This window comes from Hippoglossus stenolepis, chromosome 24, assembly GCF_022539355.2.
Source record: "Hippoglossus stenolepis isolate QCI-W04-F060 chromosome 24, HSTE1.2, whole genome shotgun sequence".
Taxonomy (NCBI): domain Eukaryota; kingdom Metazoa; phylum Chordata; class Actinopteri; order Pleuronectiformes; family Pleuronectidae; genus Hippoglossus; species Hippoglossus stenolepis.
In genome coordinates, this window is record NC_061506.1 from 3,653,472 (window position 1) to 3,664,320 (window position 10,849).

The 10,849-nt window shown below is 42.7% G+C and overlaps 2 protein-coding genes across 2 annotated transcripts; one reads left to right on the forward strand and one right to left on the reverse strand.

The window, feature by feature from the left end:
- Positions 1-6,093, forward strand: LOC118103579 (ly6/PLAUR domain-containing protein 6). The gene is made up of 5 exons (XM_035150661.2): positions 1-36; positions 3,205-3,354; positions 4,294-4,392; positions 4,489-4,619; positions 4,700-6,093. Exons 2-5 carry the CDS (start codon positions 3,234-3,236, stop codon positions 4,862-4,864), a joined length of 516 nt encoding a protein of 171 aa, XP_035006552.1. The 5' UTR covers positions 1-36; positions 3,205-3,233; the 3' UTR covers positions 4,865-6,093.
- mmadhca (metabolism of cobalamin associated Da) lies at positions 5,432-8,629 on the reverse strand. Its single transcript, XM_035150660.2, has 8 exons — positions 8,569-8,629; positions 8,057-8,102; positions 7,638-7,779; positions 7,290-7,507; positions 7,021-7,126; positions 6,689-6,810; positions 6,516-6,602; positions 5,432-6,344 (listed from the first exon to the last, which is right to left on the reverse strand). The coding sequence occupies exons 2-8, from the start codon at positions 8,066-8,068 to the stop codon at positions 6,126-6,128; spliced, it is 906 nt and encodes a 301-aa protein (XP_035006551.1). The 5' UTR covers positions 8,069-8,102; positions 8,569-8,629; the 3' UTR covers positions 5,432-6,125.
- Between the last annotated feature and the right edge of the window lie 2,220 nt (positions 8,630-10,849).

Below are 10,849 nucleotides of genomic sequence, written 5' to 3' on the forward strand. Positions count from 1 at the left end.
GTTCTCATCTGCAGACTCAGGAAGAGACGCAGCCCGGTGAGTAACACTATAAAGTACTACAGAGACTTTTAAAGACATGTTGTGTGTCATGCATGAATATCATTGACTGATAACGGTTCTGATTCAAGTTTAAAATGGGATTTAATGTGTGAGCATCACTTTAAAGTCCATTTGCAAATATATATATATATATATATATATATATATATATATATATATATGCAGTTTCTAGATTATGATGCTTTCTCTTTTTAACTATATAAAGCACTTTATACTAGTTTCTCTTCCACCAGTCACTGTCTCAAAATACTGCTACATTAAAATACAACAATCAATTTCAGTAACATGTAATAATATCAGGATCAAGGATCAACTATTTTTCTGTATTATTTATTACAATTATACATTTTATTCCATAGTGCATTTCTAGATACTCAAGGCCACCTGTCAATATGATGAATAAACACATGAATAATTAAAGTAAAACAAAGTGTTAAAATCATTCAAGGCACTAATTCTTTACTCCACTATGTAAGTGTTTCTTATTAGAAGTCACTGGTCTGACGTTGACCTTTTTAAATCCATGCTAAACAGTGTTTTTTAAGACATCAAGCATTTTATGGGATGCACAGCTCAGCAGGGACCTCGTAATATCTGACAGTCATGCACTGACTCAGTGTGGAGATGCATGGGGGTGCAGACCGTGTGTGTGTGTGTGTGTGATGGTGGTCTGAACTGATGCAAGACACCAGTGTTACAACACAAAATAGGAGGACTACTGTAAGAGTTCCTGTACTATCTGAGGAGTAGTCCGTGGATCTCTGACCTCAGGAGCAGTTGTGTGACAGAAGTCGAGCTCCTGATGTGCGTCCGGTCGATGGAGCTGAGCTGCGGCTGAGCTTCAAAGAAAATACCCTGGTGGCCTAAAACTTGATTGAGTATTCTTTAGACACGCATGAGCAACATGGAGCCTTTGTCCTTCATCTAACCAATTAAATTGTTCCCATCTGACATGTTATTTTACTACCCAAAGAACGTCTGTTTAAATATTTGTGAGTGCAAATGCCTTCATCATTAGTAGTTATAGTAATTCAGTTGTATCTGTCCAACTAAACAAATTTTCGACATCCAGACTGCAAACATGTCTATCAAATATCCCATAAGTTATATTGTTTTCTGCATATATATGACTAACTGTGATATTTACAATGTTTAGGGTCAAGTGTGTCTTTCAGTCATAAATATATGAGCTCTCTGACAGCACAGCCCTGGAAGCTGAGACATAAATAACATTTGCCTTGAGTTATGTTCCACAACCGTTCAGGAATACGTGAGATATATTTAAAGTAATATATTTGTGTAAAGCACACCTCAACCTCTGGACCTCTGGGGACTTGATTTATCGCGTCAGATTCAGCAGATGAACGCAAATCATCTCCGGTATGAAGAGGTCAGGAACCGGGGGCGTGAGTCAAATAGTATTCTAAATGTAATTCTTTGTGTTTTCTTGTTTAAAATAGAAATGCAAGATAAGAGAACAGGGAGGAAAACGTGTCACTATTTCACTGTGGATGTGTCCTGTCGTGTATCATTAATAAACCTGCCTGAGGAGCTGCACGTTTCAGCCCCACTCATCGACTTTTACACTCACAATCTGTGAACCTCACCCCCTCGTTGTCATGAGAGACAGAGAGATTTACAAGCTACGCTCCTTCAGATTCTTTCAGCCCTGCGTGGCCTTTTAACTGGGACCCGAAGGAGTTGGTCGGCGCTGATTGAACGCCCCCACCTCGCCCTCCATCTCCTCTCCAGTTGTAACAGGGGGCCATTGTGCCTAATCCCTGCCCTCCAGACTCAAACCGGAGTTTACTCCAGGCGAGGCCGAGCATCTATCCGACAGCTCAGAGTTGGAGAGCTAATCTTGAGTTTTCTTTTCAGCGTGCAGCATTTCATTATGAGCTATACAGTAGCAGTAGGACTTTAATGAATCTAAGCTCATGGGCTGAAAGACTTCCCCCAATCCTTCCGAATAATAATGTCATTAAGTCTAACTTCCAGAGAGCAACTCGACTTCTGAGGTGCAAGTTGAAATATCACAACCGATGGCGGTGAAACACAGACTGCGAATAAAGATGGACGATGCATCTTCACGCTGCATTAGGAGCCAGAGTCTCAACGACCTGGATCAGTTTATTGGAGCATGGATAACGCAAAGAAAACAAGCATTTACAAGCACACAGCGACCATAACGCCTGGGGACAAAATACATAAACTATACAACACTGAGTTAAAAGGCATCTGAACTCAGACAACTCCAGTGATCGAAACCAGGTCATCTGGTGTTTAATTCGTTGACTGACATCTCAGTGAATCCACGAAGAGGATTTTAGCTCCAGAGTGGAACAGAAAAGCTCAACTGATCACGTTTCCAGGAAAATATCTTCGAGAATTAATCTGCAGATGAAACATGAGACTTGACAGAGAGCATTTGTAGATCATATGTGAGAAAATGTTAATAAAAAAATTATTTAACAGTGACAAAAAGAGTCAAGACACACACAAAGATTGTCCTTGTCCTATCCATCTACACGGGGAGGCATAATGTATTATCATATGTTAGACCTGCAGTTCCTTTCTTTGATGGAGTCACATAACAGACGAGTAAACATGCTGACTAAACTAATGGGCGACCTACTGCATGACAGAGGAACACAAAATATTTGGCAAGCTAATGGCTGAATTCCCACAGGATGTAAGGGGCTTGTGACTGAATCATAACTCATGTTTATGTTAGAATAATGTTAAGTGTTAGAATAAATGTCTTCCAGCCCTTTGCCGTGCAATTAGTCTTATCCGGGGATGGATGCTAAGAGTAGGGGTTCCTATTGACGCTTAAATAATGAAGCAGGCTCGCAGCATGAGCAGCACACACAGCTGATCACAGACCCAGTCCTTGTATCTTCTATGTTTTCTTTATTCAAGCCTCTTGTTGTGATGCTCTGTTTGCTCTTTGAATGGTGTTTTCTTGTATTATTATTCACATTTAGCATCTATTTATCAAAGCACAGATAAAAGTCTAGAGCAACATCTGTCAGCTTTTTTTCAGGAGCAAATGTGGATTTTGCAAATTGGGAATGAAATTGTGAGGTACTGAGTTTATCTGGATTCATCAGCTGATAATGCCGCCCTCTCACTCCTTCACAGGCCTGAGTGCATGAAGCTTTTTGGGGCCCATGATGGAGGGCTGGCCAGCTGTGGCCTGGGTGCTGCTGGTGATCAACATCGCCCACTGGCTGAAAACCGTCCAGTCACGGGACTTCACCATGAAGGACATCGTCCTGCTGTATCCCTCGAGTAGGAGCAGAATGTTACTCTGAAAAGAACGTGTGCTCTAACCGGGAAAACAGTGTAACTATAGATTTGAAACTGAAAAAAATTATCATTATCTTTCAGTTTTAATAAACAGTTCCATAATAATAATTGCAATTAAAAATTTTAATTCAAGAAAAGAATTGGCCCTGATTTGGCTCCATAGCCGAGAGGAACACAAGATAAAAGATTTGGGAACTGAGCAGACTGAGTTCTGTGTGTGTGTCTCGTGAGTAACAGGCTTTGTCCTGTGATTGAAAAGCTGCTGACCCCGAGACCTGGAGCTGTCTCTGTTGAAACACATCCCGACTCCCAGTACAGATATGACTCTTGCCAATGGGAAAGCCAAACATCTCGTTGTTTGATCAGCGCGTCGGAGCCAACGGCCGACGTCCGCTGTCTGTCTGCAGAACAAATCTCTTCTGTATGAACTTGACAACGTCTGTCACGTGGGTCATGAGAATAGTAAACAGTGTTTTGTTATTGTGGCAGACCCTGGGCTTAGTGTTTTCCTAATCAGACTTAATGTTGCTGACTAATCACACTGATGAAGATTAAAGAAAACAATGTAGAGTGATTAAGAGTTAAAGTTAGAGCCGGCAACTCGACAAACACTTCACAGACAACACTGCACTTTCCAGGACCTCGGCAACAAACCATCTGAAGTCAAGAAAAACAACAGACAAAAACTCAAACATAGACTGTCCCAACTTTTTTTGTGATGCTTCTATAAGTTGAAATATTTATCATTTTATCATCCACTACCGTACAAGTGAAGTTATTGTGTCTATATGTTATAGCTACATTTGCAAACACCATATAGATGTGTTGTTTCACACATTAACATGTTTTATTCAAAGTAAAGTTCACTGAAATATGAATATCATCATTACACGTTTGTGTGTGTGTGTGTGTCCTCCATAGCTACACCTCATCCCGGCGGCTTCAAGTGCTTCACGTGTCGAGACGCTGCAGATAACTACGAGTGCAACCGCTGGGCACCGGACGTGTACTGTCCCAAAGGTTAGTTAAAATCACACAAGAAATAATTTGTCCAAATGGTTTATGGTTGAAATGGTACAAGACGATTGATTATCAGAGGGGGACTGTGTCTTCCAGAGACCAAATACTGTTCCACACTGCACATGATGGACCACAATGGACACAGTGTGTCTGTGACCAAGCGCTGTGCCACCCTGGCGGACTGTCTCTATACTGGCTGTACTGATGTCATCGTTAATGGCTACCAGGTATGTGGAGCCTCTGGATTAAACTGCATTAAACACTCAGGGAAGTCACAGATCATGACTGTGTGTGTGTCGCCTGTCAGGTGTGCTCGTCCTGCTGCGAGGGGAACATCTGTAACGTGCTGGTGCCGAGGAACGAGAGCAACGCCGTCTTCTCCACTTCTGTGGTCAGCTCGAGTGGGGGGCTTCGACCTCCTGCGGCGCTGAGCTACATCACCATCATCCTCCTCACAGCTGGACGGGGCTGAGAGGGAAACTTAGCATCTGTGGGACATCGTCGAACAGTTGGAGACATTTTTTGAGAAATCTGCTGGACGTGAAGAACAATTTTGACTCCCTCATCTTGTGATATTGTTAAAAGAAAAGAGATGCATGTGAATTTGTGTTTATCCTGCGTGATAAAATCAAACCGCATCAGGGTGTTCATCAGAAGGTTCAGAGTCAAAGAAAATGCAATTTAAAGTTGTAATTTGAGATTTGGACAAATCAAAATGTGAAAACACTGCGTTCAGACACATCACCACTGCGCTATATTCCCTTTAAATTAGACTTGTCTTCACGTCAGGCAATTTTACATTTGTTAAAAGCTTTTTGGTTGATTTATTTATGTTTACGTTGCAACAGTATTAAAATTATAACCACGTTGTAGTTTAACCATTTTGAGAGATTTTGTTAATAACAGCAAAATAGTCCAAAACGTTGAATGGTCTTTTTTTCACCCAGTAGCTCAAACAAATTTTTGTATATTTTATAATATATATTAAGGACTCTTATTATGAAAATGAGACACACACATACTCACAGCTACAGGAAAGTATCATTTCAGCCGGGTCACTTTGTTTATTCAGCAGCTCTGAAGTGTAACGCCTCAACTCAAACACTATCCACATTTCTTCTGATTCTGTGACAGATCAAGGAGAAACAACAGAACACAGTACATACACACAAGTATGAAGAGTGTCGACCAGTTCTTTAAGTCCCACTCCAGAAGTTCATCACGGCCTTTAAATCTCTTCTTTGTTTCTAAAATTACATTTTCAAAACTGCCTTAAAATGGCTTAAATGTAACTCTTTAAAAACTTGATTTTCACCAGAGGGCGACTTTGAATCTGGATCTTTTCACATGAGTTAAAACAGCTGCCTGGATTTGAAAGGTTTCCATGTTACATTCATGTTTCTAAAATTATAAAACATGATGATTCCATCCTCTAAAATCCTCCTGCAGACTTTCTTCAAATGGCAAATATCACATTGTGCACCGAGTGTGTTTCTCCCTGGATGTAGTGTGAGATAAGCCGGGTTTGAAATGTCAGAGTCTCATTCAAGTCCTTAGTAATAAAACACTGGCCCGGCTGCCATGTATTGCATTGAGACAAACCTTCCACTGATACAACCCATGTACCGACACTACTGTACATTCACATCCTTCTTCACAGCTTCTTCAAACCATAAATAAAGGTCATTTGTTTGGATTTCACTCAGTATAAAATATTCTAAAGAAAAAAAAGCCTATTCATCCTCATCCAGTATATTTGAAAGTCCTTGTAGTCTGGCGATGGCGCTGCTGTACGTAGGCGCGTTAGTGAAAACAGTCCCGACAAACAAAGGCGTTCCTCTCATGATGTGGCGGATCACCGTGCAGGAGCCCGACACCTCGATGTGAAAGCCCAGCTCCCTCAGGTCCGCGTCTGTTTGCAGTTGGGTCTGACTTGATGGAGACGCAAAGAACTGCAGGGAAACATGACGGGGAAAGAATCACACAGTTGTCTTTTGAATAAAAGTTTAGAAATATGAATAATATAACAGTGGCCTTCATTCAGTTCAACAGAGAGACAGGGATCGGCATCAAGACTGAATACCAAACAACCAGCACAATAGGAAACACACAGAATAACTCACAGCTGTTCCTGTTGTTGGGTCGATGAAGTCGGCCCAGTATCCTGCAGTCCACAGAGCGAAGCACATCTCTTTGGCTCCGCTCACAAACTGCAGTCAGGAGAGAAAACACAATCAGCAGCTGCTTCAGTTTGATGCAGCTCACGTTTCAGGACGTTTAATGCTGGAGGACTGACTCTGTGCAGCAGCTGATCTTTGTCCGGCTCCTCCACTGGCTCCTCACAGCCAATGCTCCTCTGGGTCACCGTCACAACTGTGATGGACGTGGTGGGTGCAGAGGGAAAGAGCAGCTCCAGATCTGACACACACACACACACACACACACACACACACACACACACACACACACACACACACACACACACACACACACACACACACACACACACACACACACACACACACACACACACACACACACACACACACTGAGTTTTCTACAAAGGCATCGTAGTTTTCTTGACTTTAGGTTATGAGTCTCTGTGTAGGAGGATTTCACTTTGTTTACCTTTCCTCAACAGCTCAGGGCAGGAATTGATGTAGCAGTCTGTGTCTGTCTGGGTAAAATACTGCTCAGCTTTGTGGACTCTCAAAGATAAAGGACCCAGTTTGCCCTGGTGAACACACACAGACACACATTCCAGAAAAACACATTAAAAATCAACACAACACATTAACAAAGCAGCTTTTTACCTTTAAAGCAAACAAATGACCTCAGTGTCCACAATGCTAACTAAGGCCCTGTCGGCAAAGACTAAGAAATACACAAAGACTTACTTGGAACTCACTGACGAACTGGGCCAGTATGAACTGGTGTCGCTCTATGCTGCTCGGTGCCGTCAGCACGTCAGGTACCGTCCTGTGGACTGGCGCCTTCTTTTGGTCCGCCATGCCTTCCAGGTGGCAGTCAAACCCAACGTTGCCCGGTAACTGGAAGCGCTGGTCCTGAGGTCCGAATGGTCCCATGTTCTCATCGGGCCACACAGTCCTGGGGCCTGGAGAGGACACAGCAAGGACATTGGTGGGTGTCGCCCGTCTGAGGCTTTGTTTTGCTTAACATCTGCTAAACCCACAACCCTTACTCTTCAACAAAATGGAGCTTAACTCCCAGTATGACTTCCTCACCTGAGTCTGTGGGAGATACACTTATATACGGCTCGTCTGAGCTTGCGGCGGAGAAGGTTCTGGTTCTGCCGACCCTGAGAGCAGCTAGTGCCTGACGGCCCGCAGCCTGAGACAGGATCCACCTGCCCCGACCACACAGCACCTGCAGAGACAAGAGACCGTCTGTCTTCAGCCAACTGCAGGTTATGAAAGACCAACACATGCAAACAGCACACAATCCTTTTCAAGTGTTTCGTTTCATTACAGCACTGCAGCACCAGCCATCTAGAAGTAATGCCCCAAATAAGGAAGTTGAATTCTGTAAACAAACCTACAAATTGACATTTTAACCTGTGTGTACGTTGCACTGATGTTATTGCCTGATTATAAAATAAAGTTACCTCCACACAGTAGCAAATATTAGAAGTTGAGCTACTTACGCTGCTGGACATCTTGATCTGTGTCTTCAGCTGTAAGCTCGTAAACCTGCGTGACAGTGAAGTGACTGTTACTGGAGCAAATGAAAACAAAACACAGCTTCAGGCATGACAACAACAAGCTAACCTGCAGCTAACCTGCAGCTAGCGGGAGTTAGCAGCTGTAGTGATGCAATGGACTCGCGTGTGTGTCTTTAACGGGGGCAGTGGAAACAGGCAGGATCGAGCCTGATACTTCAGAGGTGACCACAATATTTAAACTTTTAACACACGAGGAAACAAACAGAAGACACACAAGCTAGCTGCGGCTGTTAGCTCGGTGCAGCTAGCCGATCAGCTGATGGGACACTTTCCCCCTTTTTCCAACGGTGTTTAAACGCGCTTAAATACGTCGACACGTTACACAACTGACACGCAACAACGCAGACCGCGATGGTCTTTCAAATCTGTGTAAGAAAATACAAATATCAACGCGTTAACGAGGTTAGATTAGACATAGAACACGTTGTTCAGACCTGTTTCTGTCGCACGACGAGCTTTCGCAACAACATAAAGAAAACTACGGGAAGTCGTGAGGGACAAAAAGACCCCAGCGCGATTATACAAGCACATCTTTTTAAGTTTTTGTTAAATAAATGCAGCAGAAAGAAACGAAGCTTGAACACTTCACCTGCCTCTGTGTGAAATTATGTTATTTTTAATATTCTAATTATGACAATAAAACAACCTTTTGTTTAATGCGCATCAGGCTGCATTTTCCCATTTGTCCACAAGATGGCAGCAAAGGACAAGATAACAAAATACCACCCTGGACAGAATTACATCAGCTCCTGTGAGGCCTTTAAATTCAATGAGGATTTTATTTGTATATTTCTGACTTGTAATGGAGTACTTACAGTTTTCATCATATATATATATATAAACAATAACTTATCAATACCCGCTGTGTCACCTGATCGCCCGGGTGTATAAATCAAGATGACGCCACAGAGACTGTGTATGAAGATGGACGACATGTCAGCTCCCCAGAAGTGAAGCCAAAGCATATTGATCGCTGGCTGCAGTGCAGGTCGTCAACCTGCTCTCCTCCATGATTGTGAACCGGTCAAATACAATGTCCCTAAGCAGCTTTCTGTAATTCGGGGCAGTTCTCCTCTCACTGGTGTATGTTCAAGGGTTTATTTTCCCAGTAGGTTTGGTTTTAATTAGTAATTTTGATACAAAAATTGTGTGAAACGTCATTGACAGCTGAGCCTGATGCACGATTGGTTGAGAATGTGTATCCACTGGATCGATACCAGACTGAGGCTGTATTTGTGTTGTGGTTTTTGGGAACATCTCTTATTGGATTGTACTGCTCTTGTACAGTGACGACAAAGGCCTTTATTTTATTATATATGTTGAACATATATGTTTTCAATGCCATTTGAACAACTTTGATGACTTTCACTTCACTTGATTAAAGACCTGGTGTGTTTGTACTGGACAGTTCCCACGAGGGAGTCTGCAGAGAACCACGCTCAGCAAATTCACCACCCTCGATCGATAAAGTTTTAAAAAGTGGAAAAATAGAACAGAGTTATTTGCCGTCAGAGGCCGTGAAGGACAAGGACGACCAGTCAAGTGTATTTTGCTGGCGTGCACACATCTCTTTAGCTGACTGGGACATGCTGATTGACACTTTCTCTGAGCTGACAGGATTTGCAGTGGGAGTTTACCCCGGGACCAACATGCCTCACTCTCTGTGGGCAGCTGCAGCAACGTGATGCGTCCGTGTGTGTGTGTCTCTGTGTGTGTGTTCTCGAACCATATGTGGAGCTGCAAAGAGCCAGGCTGTCAGTGAGTCTCCCACAGGATCATTTGTAACAGCAACCCAGCATCTACCCAAGATGGAGCCCCTGTGGGGGATGTACACACACACACACACACACACACACACACACACACACACACACACACACACACACACACACACACACACACACACACACACACACACACACACACACACACACACACACATACAGATAAACATGTACCAGCATCCTAAAGCAGCTGGCAAATGAATTCTTCACCTCAGGCCATCTCTGAGGTAAAGAGCATCGAAGAAAGTCACTGCTGGAAATTCGAGACTTTTCTTTTTTTTATAGTGAGATGATCTGCAGCTTCACTGACATTCAAGATGCACCTTGCAATTATTTTTACTATTAATTAAAATGATGAAAGTATTGCTTGTGGGACTGTCAGTCCATTTTGAAACATATTGACTTCACAGCTGCATAAAACAGAGAAAGGCAGAACACTTTTACAGATGATGAACTGGAACCAGCAAGTGTTTGTAATTCACAGGGTCTTATCCTATACATTGACTTCACTGATGGGGCTAATATTCATATTAATGCATTTTTGAACTTGTGCCGTCTTCCCTGATTGAACCCACTAAGTCACTGTGGGCACTAATGCAAAATACATGAAGAGCCCCTCCTGAAATAACACATAATTATATGAAAACAGAATAAGAGCGCATACACAGTGCTGCCTCATTAGTGGCTGTAAACCCCAGGCTTGCACTTGGGAAATAATTGAACAGTTCAGCACTGCCGACAACGCTCGGAGCATTTTGGAACCCATTTTAACAAATAAGCACCAGGTGCAAGTTTGGAGGACGGTGAGTTTTATAATAATCTCTGAAGAAAGTCACCAAAGAGGCTCCGGCAAGTGCAACAAACAGAGATGAGTTCTGGGTGTTTTCTACAGAAACAAAAAGATGCTGGTTGCTTCATTTTACCAAAGATA